Source organism: Musa acuminata, chromosome BXJ2-10 (genome assembly GCF_036884655.1).
Source record: "Musa acuminata AAA Group cultivar baxijiao chromosome BXJ2-10, Cavendish_Baxijiao_AAA, whole genome shotgun sequence".
NCBI classification, from domain to species: Eukaryota; Viridiplantae; Streptophyta; class Magnoliopsida; order Zingiberales; family Musaceae; genus Musa; species Musa acuminata.
This window is the reverse complement of record NC_088347.1, coordinates 24,349,892-24,363,220: the sequence shown is the minus strand read 5'-3', so window position 1 is coordinate 24,363,220 and position 13,329 is coordinate 24,349,892. Positions and strand designations below refer to the sequence as shown.

General features: G+C 41.2%; 2 protein-coding genes across 2 annotated transcripts; both read right to left on the bottom strand.

Moving 5' to 3' along the window:
* Positions 1 to 1,664: 1,664 nt before the first annotated feature.
* LOC135625919 (uncharacterized) lies at positions 1,665 to 2,269 on the bottom strand. Its single transcript, XM_065131068.1, has one exon. The coding sequence runs from the start codon at positions 2,184 to 2,186 to the stop codon at positions 1,842 to 1,844; it is 345 nt and encodes a 114-aa protein (XP_064987140.1). The 5' UTR covers positions 2,187 to 2,269; the 3' UTR covers positions 1,665 to 1,841.
* Positions 2,270 to 8,895: 6,626 nt separating this feature from the next.
* LOC135624579 (subtilisin-like protease SBT3.10) lies at positions 8,896 to 12,959 on the bottom strand. The gene is made up of 10 exons (XM_065128343.1): positions 12,671 to 12,959; positions 12,511 to 12,602; positions 12,049 to 12,146; positions 11,819 to 11,974; positions 10,968 to 11,593; positions 10,510 to 10,580; positions 10,191 to 10,436; positions 9,989 to 10,106; positions 9,650 to 9,821; positions 8,896 to 9,563 (listed from the first exon to the last, which is right to left on the bottom strand). The coding sequence occupies exons 1-10, from the start codon at positions 12,764 to 12,766 to the stop codon at positions 9,016 to 9,018; spliced, it is 2,223 nt and encodes a 740-aa protein (XP_064984415.1). The 5' UTR covers positions 12,767 to 12,959; the 3' UTR covers positions 8,896 to 9,015.
* Positions 12,960 to 13,329: the final 370 nt, after the last annotated feature.

The following is a 13,329-nucleotide window of genomic DNA, read 5'->3' as shown; positions in this document are numbered from 1 at the left end:
GTTGACCTTGTGCGATACTTGTGAAGTTCTTTGCTGATCAACATTGTCAACCTTAACTGTATCAGCTCAAACTTTTAGATGAGAACAATTTACTTAGTTAGATCATTCAAGATTGGACAATTTAAGGACAGTGTATAGGTTTAATTCCGTCATGAGAAAATCCGCATAAGAAAGAAAGAACTGCCTGGTTGTACGCAGTCGGAGGTTCAAGCAAAGATATTATTTCCATAACTCGAGTTTTTATCGAAACCTCCATTGGTGCATGCTGCACATCAAGTACTTTGTCCCAATTCTTCTTATGCTGATCAGGAACAAGATCAGTTTGTCTACTTCATATCAAGTTCCAATCAGCATGTAACAGGGACCTGCCTGTACCTATATTTATGAGGTACATTTAAGGTTTATATATTTCAACCATGTTATATAGATAGGTTTCTTATCTCCTTCAGTCAATACATCTGCTATCTTCTCAGGTTCTTCCTTTCTGACAGATGGGAGGATGGTAAGGCAATTTGGGACTTGGATACATTGGAAGCTACTAGCAATAATCCATACTTCTTTTACAGGACATGGATACATTTGTTTGAGATATTGTCACTTGTAAGCTTCTGATGATGTTATATGCCCAAGTTTACTCATCTATCCTCTCTGGGACTTCTGCCATGTTTTGTTCAGCAATGATGCATGCAGCAAGAAACTCTTTTGACTCCTTACACTAAATGTATGACTGTAACATGATCACCAGAGTTCATATTATGATTCTTTACAGCAAAACAGGCTGAGTTTGGATGCAAAGTATCAGAGTTGCCATTCTTAAACGCAAACACCGTTATAATCGATATTTTGAACCATTTTTCTTACTGATGATCTCATGCAATCTATACTCATAGATACAGTAAACAAAAGTGACCATCAGACTCTGACTCACAAATTATAAATCATAATACAGTAATATGTTTTGTATTACAAGCTTCAATTATTTGGTTGCGAAAAAGAGGAGAGTATATTCTGTACATGCACATCAGCAATGATGAATAATATCACTTTTTATTGGTGCTGAAACAGAGTAGTACACTAATTAATAGTCCACTGAAGTTAACATTATTTCTTTTGCATGGTTTCTATTTAGAGCCACACAAGTTGAAATTGTCTGCTTCTGCAAGTCAAACACATTTCATCAGATTCAAGATAAGGTCAGAAGATGGACACCTTCTAACTTGAGACTTGGTCTTAAACAGAGGGCATATTTGCAGGACCAGTCGATAGTGACTCATTTCATCTATGTCTCTACTTTATCTCAATGTTTATATTAGAAGACCAGAGAAGAATTCCAGCAGCAGCAACAACTACCTAAGTAGACTGATCCTTAAAGCAAAAGCTTCAATTTTTCTAACCAGAGCTAAAAAATCCACAGCAAACAAAATCCAGTCTTTGCTTGCAAAATTGCATTGTTTTTTTATGTTTAAGACTGCATCCTTAATCAACATGACAACATTTTCTTGCTTCTTCCTGAGACTTTTTCCTAGTTTGTATATCTTATTCTCTCTCTCTCTCTCTCTCTCTCTCTCTCTCTCTCTCTCTCTCTCTCTCTCTCTCTCTCTCTATATATATATATATATATATATATATATATTTGCACCAGTCTGATTGTAATGTACACCAAATTGACAGGAATAATACTTGTATACACCAATTCGATAATATGTATACAGCAAAACTCAAAGAAAGGAAAGATAAAAAAAATGTCTTCTACTACCTAATTTACATCAAATCTATAGTAATATACATACATGCAAAATATATACTCTGCATCATCGCCATCATCACCATCATGATCATCATCATTCGGGTACCTCCGGTATGCTCTGTAGCTCCGGCCTCCAATGCCTCCCTTGATCATGGTGGAGCTCCCACGACTCGCCCATGCTCACCAGATCCGCGATAAATCGTCGCAGCGGCAGTTTCTCGCCGTCGTCGGCTTGCCGCAGAAGCTTCTCCAGCTGCTTCTTGCTGATCTTGATCTTGATCTCGGTCGAGCCGGAGCTGGCCTTCTCCTTGGCGGCCTCCGCTCCGGCCTTGCGCTGCCTCTTGTAATGCTTGGGGCTCCTGCTTTCCATGGATCCCCAGTCGTCGTCCTCGTCGTCAACCCATGTCACCGGCTTCTGCAGGTCGAGACAGTTCCCCATCCCCTCTTCCTCCTCCTTTACTCTCTTCCTTCCTTCTGTTATCGTGCTTTTCTTTGTGTCTTGATGTTAGAATGTGTTATGGAATGAGATCGAGGAGGCAGCAACGATGGAGGAGGCTGCTATTTATGGAGAAGAGAAGGGGAAGAGGTGGAAGGAAGAGGGGGGGACGCGGAGGAGGCCGCTAGCTCAGACGACGGTTCGTCGAAGTCCCTCGTGGCGACGTCAGGGCAAGACAGGTCAGCAGCGGGGGTCCATGGCGGGTCGGCGCCGACAACGTGTGAACGTGGATCGCGAGGGGAATCTAGTAGTTGGATTTCCCCGTATAAACGTGGTCTTGTCTGGAACACGATCTTTATGACAAATCTAACCTCGCCCCTATCAGTTGCTTCCCACCACCTCCCACGGCTCTCTTCTCTTTGCGTTTAGGTGAAGTCATGAGCCAGCATCGGATGCCTACAGGGTGTGGATTACGAAGGGAACACGATGTACAGTTTGCCAACTCCGCCATTATTTAGGAGCCTTTGAAACAAGAACACAAACAAACAACAGATTGAATCCAATCCTCACCAATGAATTCCTTACAGCAGGGAGCAGTAGCTGAAGAGAGTCTTTCTTGGTGAAGAACAAATCCTGATCAAGGGTTGGGGCTTCTTTGTTTTCCTGATAACAGCATTTCAGTGATGCAAAAAATCATCTTTGGTTTTTGGTTCTCCTCTGTTCATTTTTAGATCCAGATGAGGCTATACCTCTCAGATATGGCACATCTACTTTTCCTAGGAAGTCAACTTCTTTCATTTAGTAATAACTAGCATTAAAAGGGAATGGTTTCCCTGCAAGAGGATTTGTCAGCGGTCTTGAAGTGTGTATCATTGAATCCGTGGAAAATGGTTACCTAGAAACAGAGGTTGCTTTAACTCTTTTTATCTTTTCCCATCCTTTGAGAAGATTTGTTGAGCAAGCTGGAACCATCTCTCTTTCTTAGATCTTTTGCTTGTGGCATTGATTCAAGGAGGTTGTCCATGAATCTCTGCATTGAATCTGTCATTGGTAAAACAGTTTGATCTCTTCTGAATGGCCTTAATTTGCACAAAGGCATGGTTTCTGGAAATTTCTGACCATGTCATCTAGAGGCACCTGGAAAGAGAATACAGTTTGAAGTTGGAGATTTAACATGAACAAGTGGTCAAGGAATCCATGATGGCATATGAAGCTTCCTTGCACTTACTTGGTTAATTGTTTTGAATGCTCTTTGCAAGATAACCATCAGAAGAATTTGTCTCTTGTTCAGGATTGCTATCAACAATGTCAGCCAATATGTGGATGACAACACCTTGAAATATGGTAAGTGTAAAAGATTAAAGAGCCAAGAAAAAGGTTAGTCTTCTTTGCTACATGCATGGATCTGCATCTGCTTTTGGCTAAAGGTTGTTGATCTAATTCAGCCTAGTGTGTAAAAGAACATGAATGGTATCTCTTCCTTCATTCAGGCAGATGAGTATGAACATGGCATGTCTTTAGAATCTCTGACTGAGTTGGTTCCTTCTGGCACAAGTACTCTTGTCACAGATCTTTTCCAAATCAATCACTTCCTTTGACGGCCTCATCCTCCAGAAAATATACATGACAAGCTGCAAGCAGGAAACTGGCAGTAGTTGCCATGCAAAAGTGGCTCAGCAGTCTGCATCACCCAAGGTGTTGGAAAGAGTCATCTATGACAAATACACACATTCCAATTTCACATAATGGTGAATGATTAAACCTGTTTCTTCCATCCTTGTTCACCTAAATGAATTCCTGGACTTCCAGCTCTGATACATGATTCCCTGATAGATATCATCATGCTTCTAGTAGACTTCTTTTCTTAGTTTTGTCACTGAGATCTATTGTTTTGAGACTTGGTAGACCTAATAGCTGAACTTAATAGAAGGCACTTAGGTAAACTGAAGCTTACTGTAACTCTGGTGTCTATATCACTATATGTCAAATTCAGTGATGAAGGTAGAGGTTAGGAATATATATATATATATATATATATAGGAATGTGTTTAGTGTGGAAAGAGCTCAGGAAGGAATCTGATCATCTCAACTTTTTTGTTCCTAAGAATCTGTCACTCATCTTGTCATAGTGTAAGTGATAAAGATATCATCCACCATACTCACCTAATCCATTTAAGTTCTAATAGAGCCAAAAAAAGCTCACCAGAGTTGGCTATATCTCAAGTCCAAGAGGTCTTCTTCCATGTCCATGTTGGCAACCTGTAAAGCTGTGTGTCCAAGTCGTCAATGGTTATCTTATCCATGTTAACATGTGTATCACAATTTTCTTTTACCAGATCCAGTAGAGAAGAACTTGCCAGCATTTGAATCTTTTTCATGGTCCTGCATGGCTGTGATGGATGCATCCATGACATGAACAATTTATCCAGATTGAAATTATCCTGATGCTTCTTTACTTAAGAAGGAAAACTAAAATATTTCAGAATAGCAGTGTCGATAATTCACTTGAACAGAGCCATTTGAGAAGGATATACAGAAAAAAAATATATTAATATTGACATATAATTTATTTGTTGAACTGTTTGGATTGTCAATCTGGTAATATACAGGATGACATCAAGGTTAACTAATTTGAGTTTAATTATCCTTATTATTCTCATCTTTCATGTAATTTCAGTGTTGTTATACTATTGACTGATTGACCAGTATCAACTACAGTGACATATCTCTAAGTTTTTGACTCTTGCAAGAATATATATGCTAAATCTAAATTTATAGAGAAAATATGAAGATCATCATGTGTAGTTTTGCCTGATTTATTGGTCAGAATCTACAAACGAGCACCGTCACACCAACTTCTTAATCCCTGCTGGAGCAGATTCAAGTCAACACTCAGCTGTGCAGCAACTTTTCAGAGTCAACTCACTCTTCCATTCCAGCCGTAGTATATTCTAAGTAAGCACTTAGCCGTAGAACAGCTTTTCCGAGTCTTAAGCCCCTCCCTCTGTACTTTGACTTTGATGTGCTTACACTTCATGTGGTACAAGTTGTACAAGTTGAAGGATGTACTGCTCCAATTTGAATCTCTATGGGAGCAACATCAAAACAGATGAATTTGGATGTGTGTGGATGCAATGCATATGATTCTTCAGAATTCTTCATCTTAGTTCAGCCATCAATCAGAACTGTTCATATGCAACTTTATTTTGTCACTATGAAGAGCCAGCCTCATTTGATGATTTGGAGGTGATTAATGCAATGGAGAATTGGAGACATCCTTTGGGTTGTAAAGGTCTCCAAGACATTCCAAGAGAAAGAAAGGAACCTAACGAATGAGGAGGATAGTGAGTCAGAGAAAAATCAGCAATAGTTTTGGTAGGGAATATTCAGATCAGACAAATGCATATGCTAGTGATTCATTGGTAAGAAAGATATCAGAAGAAACAACAAGAAGTTGCCAGCAATAGTTTCAGATTACACCATGTTATAGGACTTAGCATACATTTGCATCCTTGTTGTAGGGCTCAAGAGGATGTTTTCCAGTAATGGATACTTGTCTTGGCTTGGCTATAATCTCTGAGAGGATGAAATAAAGCAGGTCATGCATGCTGTAAGATGAGATGGTCTGGAATAAACTTTAGTACTTATTTCTTGTGTTCAACCCCAATTTCTCTTTTCAGGCTGCTGTGGATGGAAATGGGAGTAATGACCATATTACATCTCAATACTACAATAAAGATAACAGTGGGCAAGTGCTACTTGCTTGTAGAACTCTGGAATCCTCACACTGATTCAATCTAGATGATCTTTTCACTGTTGCGGTGCTAAAGGAGGACAGAATTTTCTTGTATGTGGTTCATTTGACATTTCCTTTTGCCACCTTCAAAGACAGGTTTATTACCAGAGATGAACTGATCAGCCATGACAGAGCTTTGGTTGTACATTGCATTCTCCAATTTAAATGATGCTCATAGTCACTACTTCATTATTCTGTGGATCATGAGCTTCAATGTCTGCTTGCTTGAACACACAAGACCTGAGGATTAACATGACCTAAATTTTGCTTTGTTTTATTGCCTTGTGTGATGTAGTAGACTATTATCTAAATGATTTGGCTGATGTTCTTGATGAAGGTTTTGGAATGAGATGCAAAGGGCTTCTTATTTATTTTGATAAGAAGTATCAGCTTCATTTATGTCTCTACCTGGGATTGAGTTGAGTCTGATGGCATCCCAACCCATCAGTCTCTTTGTGCTGAAGTATAAGATCATAGTTTTTCTCAGACTTCAAAGAGTTCATTTCTCTATTTTCTTGTTCAGTGTTTTTTCCTTTGTATCTTGCATCTACCATTGCATACTTCACATGATCTCCCTAAGACATTAAATATATGGCACATGCCTTCCTCAAGGTGACTATTTTAACTAGAAGGAAAGATCATGCATGAAGTTACCAAAGATTGAGGTGATGGAGAAGGAGCTCAATATGCTTGAGATTCTTCAAATTAGAACCACACAGACTAAGCTGGTCAATCTCTTTATTCAATCCTTGCAAAATGCTTTTGCAGACAAAATGAGGATTTTTTTTTTTGGAATCAGATAGCAGAAGCCCTCTGTGAAAAGACTTGTTTCTTCCATTGTTCCTGTGTTCTCTTTTTCCAAGTTTGAACTGCTTGTAGCAGTAGCATTGCTCTACTTTGAGCCCCAATTTTGACAGAAAGAGAGAGAGAGAGAGAGAGAGAGCTTTGAGAACAATCTACATAGTAGAAAGAAGATCCTTATACTTGAAAACAAAAACAAAAGCACAATGAGCTTGCAGATTTGAAGCATCATTGCAAAACAGACAGCAGAAAAAGCACAATAAGCTTGCAGATTTGCATTATCACAAAGAACACTATGGAAGTTGTAGTGCAAAAGGAGTTGCATAGACATTTGATTTCCCCTTCCGATATAAAGAGAACCAACCTAAGAAATGCCACACCCAGCAGCCATTTCCAGAGAGACAAGCTAAACAGCTGGAAACCTATAATACAAGCTAAGTAAAATCCCACCAAAATTGCTCGTCATTGCACAGCACAGGATAAGCAGCCACTCATTCACTTGTCGAGTATCTTGAAGTCCAGTACCTCTCAATCTCTTCAGCTGTTCTTCCAGGGATCCTTCCAGCAATCAGTGTCCACCTGCTCTTCAGAACAACAGGAAACAGTAAAGAAAAGCAAGAAACTGGCTGCAGGTGCTACTCGAAACAAAAGTGAAAGCTCACCGACCTCTCTCCGACCAGATTATACATCCTGGTAACGAGCTTCTCTTCATCCTCCGAGAAATCCATCTTGGAATCTTGACTGTTCCCATCTGAAGGAAACACACAAAGATGTTATCCAACCAGAGACGGCTGGTCATTCGATTAGAGAAACAAGCATCGATTGCATGTGTTCACCTTTAGAATCAACATCATCCGACGATCGGTCCAAATCTTCCATACTCCAATAAATGCAGGAGATTCCGACAGTGAGTAACCCCAAGAACTGTGTATTTTACCCTCCTCTCGAGGATCGGTGGAGAGAGTTGGGTTGTGTTGGGAGGGATTCATGGAGGCGAGTAGACTCACGAGCAGGATTATATAAGGAGGAAGGTGGGAGAGAAGAAGAATGGATGGTGAGAATGGCAAGGAAAGACCGGTAGTTGCTCTCGAAAGGAAAAGGGATGAGGTTTGATAGGTTGGTGGAGAACGAAGCGGTAGTTGGCTCGAAAGCACATGCTGATGTTTTCTTCCACGATGGATATCGGATAAGATTTTGTCTGCTCCCATATTAATGTAATCCTTCAGACCCCTAAATTTGTAGATTTGATGTGGATATGGTTCAGAAAATTCTTCTGGAAGATTACAGTTAGATGGCAGTAAGTATCGTAGTAAAGTATGTTCATGAATTGTGTTTGTCAAAACTTGCATGTATTTGACATTTGCCAATTTGGCATAAGCAATTGAATTATTTTACATTTCCATGTTACACATAACAATGGTGGCACATTTATTCAGCTATTATGTCGATCTGAGCCAAACTTACATGTTTTCATGACATAAACAATTGAATTATTTTGCGTGTCCATAGTATACATAACAATAGTGGCATATTTATTTGGGGTAATTACATATTATTCCTGATAGTTAATTATGATTAGCATTCTGATTTTTATATTTTAAAAAATAACATTGATGTCCCTACACAGAAATATTTAATCTCAATTTTTTTTCGTCGACCGAAAAAATCGTACGTATAAAAAAAATACGAATAGAAAGGATAAAAATATAATTTCATTATCTTTCCAAATTACTCGCCCTTGTTACATCTGCTTGCTCGTCCCTCACCCATTGTTCGCCCACCTCTTCCTCACCACACATGCTTATCTGCTATTGCAAGTGGGCAAGCAAGTGGAATAAGCAAGTGATGGGCGAGTGGGTGCGATAAGCAAGCAAGGAAGTGCGATAGACTACGAGGAGGAGAAGAGGAAATCGATAAAGTTTATATAAAATTAATAATTTAAAAGATAATAAAATTATATTTTATCCTTTTCATTTGTGGTTTTTTTACACATGATAAATTTTTTCTATCGACAAAGTTGACGATGTAAGGAGAATTAGATTTAAATATTTCACTTTCGTAAGTATAGAGATTTCAATGCTACTTTTTAAAATATAAGGATCGAAAAACTAATCATAATTAATTATAGGGATAATATATAATTATCCTTGTTTATTCTGTTATTATTTCGATCTGAGCCAAGCTTACATGATCTGTTTTCATAACACCTTAACAAGATTACTATCGTCCAAAGATTCATGCAACATCTGCGTAGAAGTCCCGAATCACTACACGGACGGCAATCGGCATCCGAACAGCATGAGCTCCACCATCAAGCCAAGTCAGGCTTCCGAACATGTAGTCTCCTTGCACCTTGTGAGTGGCCGTGAAGGTCACCTTGAAACTACGCACCTTGGCAGTGGCATCGAACACAAGCGTCGGTGGCTCCACAACCATCTGAACGCCCGGTGGGGACTCGAAAGATGCTTTGTACACTGCATTTACTTCTTCTCCAACATTGGTAACAGTTCTCCAAACTGCAGTGGTAGTCTTCAGATCAGGAATGGAGATGGAAGGAAGGTTCAGGTAATACACAGGCTGGAGCACTTCGGCGCAGATATCAAATTGTCCTGTTGTACAATTGAAGAACTTGTAATACTCCTTCGGATCGATGTCATATACAAGGCCTGGATCTGCAGCCCTGTCGGGATCTATTTGACCCCCTCCAAAGTCAAAAGGGTCAGCAATCTTTCTTGGATTTCCTTCTGCTTGTATTGGCATGCCATAGCCATTGGTGATAGAAGCTTCGAGCGGTCCCGAGCACAATCGGAAGCAGTTAGCTATAGATAAATGAGTGATTATTTCGCGGAAAAAGATCTTAAACACTCACCTGTTGTGACGAGTGCTGATTTGATGGCAGCATGAGACCAGTCTGGATGCAGGGATTTCAGCAAAGCAACTACTCCTGATACATGTGGGCAGGCCGCCGAGGTTCCTGAGCCGAAAGTGTAGCCGTCCCTCTTTGCTGCCAATATGCTGACACCAGGTGCAGCAACATCAGGCTGTTTTAAGAATCCGTGTTCATTTGATGAGCTTTCAGAAAGCAATCTTTAAAGCACAGCATTCAGATGATCTTGTGTCAAACCATGGTGATGATGCCTCATGTCTATAGAACCTCAATTAAGAAGCAAAAGCTAGTTTGCTTCTGTGGTGTGTAGTAGTTTAGTACCTTCAGCACGCCAGGGAATGGTATGGCTGGTCCTCTTGAAGAGAACCATGCTACTTTTGGAGCCAACACTTCTTTCCCTATAGCATTGTGAGTCAGCTCCACTGCTACCTGAGGTGATCTGTTCGGTTGGATCAGATCATTTTAGAACAGTATGTATCTCAAAAATGAGTCCTGGTTTTGTGAATGATCGGAGAAGACTTGCCTTTCAGTAGCAATGTACTTTTCGATCTGGTATCCAATATCGAAGTCTACAAGAACACAGATGATGCCTACGCATTCATTGGTGATCTCAAGAACATTGATGGTGAACTGTGCAACGATAAGACCCTTCCCCCCAGCATTCAGGACAGTAGACAGCGCGGTGGGGAAACCAGGTTCGAGCGAATAAGCCAGACACAGCACGATCGATCCGCTTATATCAGTGCCATTGAGAGATTCCGGCGAGCAGCTGCAGAGCATTGAACGTGTCGGTTTCGAGCTATTTTGGTTCCATTAAGCTATTCAGTTGTTATAACTCGTACCTTCCGCCAAGGACCAGAGGCATGTATTTATTCTTTGAGTCACTCGTCGAGTTATAGAAGATTGACTGGCCCTGCAAGTAGAAGACATGGATGATGGATTTCGGTCAGTAGTGCAATGAAGAATAATGATGGTTCACTTGCAGCTAAGAACACTTCAAATTTAGGCATTTCTGAAGAATTAGATTCTTCCTGCACCAACTGATAATCTAGTTCAAGGTGATGACCCACATCACTGTGGTTTGCAGTCCATATGATCTCATCAAATAAAGAAGGCAGCATCATAATGCTTCTCTATTATTTTCGTAGAGTCTTGCTCAACAAAGACTCTATGCTCACTTGATGAAGATGGGTACTGCGAGTTGTTCATTATAGATTTTTATTTGTGGAAGACTTGGTGCTGTGAAAGATGAATGCAGTGGTGACGACAGTGACGGAGAAGTAGGTATTGACTTGCATACCACAAGACTTTGATTGTTTCCGAGGGTGATTGTGGTAGGAAAAGACCGATCGATGGTGCTTGCAGCCACTGTGATGACCCAAGGAGCCGTGTTGAACAGGAGCTGTGGAATGGGGCCTTGGTTGCCTGCGGCGTACACGACGGTGATCCCTTTAGCCACGGCGTGCAAGGAACCAAAGGAGTCCTCCTCGAGCACCACCAGCGACAGCGACAGGATGTCGACCCCGTCGTGGATGGCGTCGTCGATGGCCGCCAGCACCGTGGCGGTGTTGCCGGCGCCGGAACCTCTACCGCTGCCCCACACCGCCTTGTACACCGCGAGCCGGGCGCGGGGGGCGCCGCCCCTCGCGTCCCCGGCGGCGAGACCGTGGAAGCTGGCGCCGCGCACGAGGGAACCGGCGGCCACGGAGGCGGTGAACGTGCCGTGGCCGTTGTAGTCGCGGGGAGACAGGTAGTCGATTCTGAGGTTGCTGTCGTCGATCCCGGCGGTGTAGTATCGAGCCCCGATGACTTTCCTGCTACAGTTGTTGGCTCCAAAGGCATCTCCGACCTGGCACACGCCTCTCCATCGGCTCGGCACGGGGCTGTACCCGTCGTCGTTAAAGCTTCTGGATTCCGGCCATATACCTAACAGAGAAACATATACGTGATCTTTGTTTTCGTTTTTCTGTAGTAAATACTAAGTGTTCAATAAATGACGAGACTAAGAAGATCTTAAAGAGACGGCTGACACCAGCAAATACTGCTAATAAATGCGGAGTTGATGCCATGACAAGAAAGGAGACGAGGTTTGGTTGAACATAAACCGGCTTAAGAAGCTCTTAGCTCCATAGAAGCAAGAGTGCGACAGACCTGTATCGACCATTCCGATGATGATGCCATCTCCATAATTGCTCTTCTTTAGCAGCCCAGTCGGATGCATATAGTTCAGTCCCAGGAAGTCCCAGCTTCGTGTGGTCTGCAGCTCGTAGTTTCGACTTGGTCGTACGCTGATAACGTCAGGAGACTCTGCAGTTGCTCCTCGGGTTAGTGGTTTGCGTAAAAAGTTCGGCAGAATGATGTGGTTGAGAGAGCCGCTCAACCTGCTAATTCCTCTGCTTGTGCTTCCGTTAGCATGGCTGCAAAGCCTGAGAAGCCATGCTTGTAGCTGTAAACGATTGATGACACAGCCTCCTCTTTGCTACATACAACAAACATTTCCATGGACAAAGTATTAGACTAACAACAATCATCGTGAAACCTTCATGGACTTTTCTTGTGGACTTGAGTGGCGTTCTTCTTCCTGAGTAAGAACTTGAGTTTTGTAGGAATATAAGTTATGATATTAATGCACATCACATATGGGCAATAAATTATGCTGCAAACTACACCAAGAGTGACCTTCAATTTCAGGGAAATTTGCACGAGTCAATCAACCTAAACAGTGTGATCGTCAATAACAACAAGCATAATTACAGAAATCCTCAAGTAGTGCAGATAAGGAGAAGGGATCATCAAACAGATGAAAACATTAAACCTTATGAATACAAGCGGAGCAGAAGTACCTTCCAAGGAGGGAAGTCAGCATGTCGTGGTGTGAAGCAGTGACATGGTCTGGGTTCTCATGTTTCCTCTCTCCCAAGTACACGATGTACAGCTAAAAAGCCACCACAAGTAAAACAAGAATGAGAGCCAAAATTAACAAGAGAAAGAGAAAAAACTTACCTTGGCACCGGCTTCAGCTTCAGTGGAGAACTGATAGAACTGAAGAGTTAAGAAAGAGAGGAGAAAGACATGGCAGAAATGAGTTTGGGAAGCCATCTCTGTGTTGGTGTGGTTGTCAATGGGAGAACAGGCTCTCAATTAATACCCAAATTATGCTGCCGTGGGCATATGTTCAGGCATGCAAGACTACATCAGGCCAAAGCTTTTGTTACAAAAATCATTCTGTCATGGTTGGCACACAATTTTTCTTTCTTCAATTTACATCAAATAGATCAGCACAATATTAAAAGTCATTGGTTCTTGAGTTGTTACATCCTACCTGTCTGGTTTCTAAGCTCAATTTCTATACACTTGTTGTCTCTACTCTGACTGGTAAATGGTCTTCAATTTGACAGGATTGGTTGGATATCTTGTAGAAGCTACTCTAATGAAAACTTCCTTTTTGTTGGATGGAAATTTCAAGTAGGGTTGGACCATTTTCCATTATTCTACAAGGGGTGAAACAGAATTTTGAGAATAAAGAGTTTTTAAAGCAAGAAATTGCTAATGTACAGAAATGAGGGGACCCATGAAACTTCTTCATGAAATTTTTATTTCAGAACAAAAAAAAAATCCTACTCATCCATCAGTCTTTTAAGCTTTTATTCTAACTGCTTGGT

What these genes read in the sequence shown, in the direction of transcription:
- LOC135624579 (XM_065128343.1), bottom strand. Translation starts at nt 12,766, where the DNA reads ATGGCTTCCCAAACTCATTTCTGCCATGTCTTTCTCCTCTCTTTCTTA. An exon ending in ACAAGCAGAGGAATTAGCAG is followed by an intron (nt 11,975 to 12,048) that starts GTTGAGCGGCTC and finishes GAGCAACTGCAG; the next exon opens with AGTCTCCTGACGTTATCAGC. An exon ending in ATCAGCACTCGTCACAACAG is followed by an intron (nt 9,564 to 9,649) that starts GTGAGTGTTTAA and finishes GACCGCTCGAAG; the next exon opens with CTTCTATCACCAATGGCTAT.
- LOC135625919 (XM_065131068.1), bottom strand. Translation starts at nt 2,186, where the DNA reads ATGGGGAACTGTCTCGACCTGCAGAAGCCGGTGACATGGGTTGACGAC.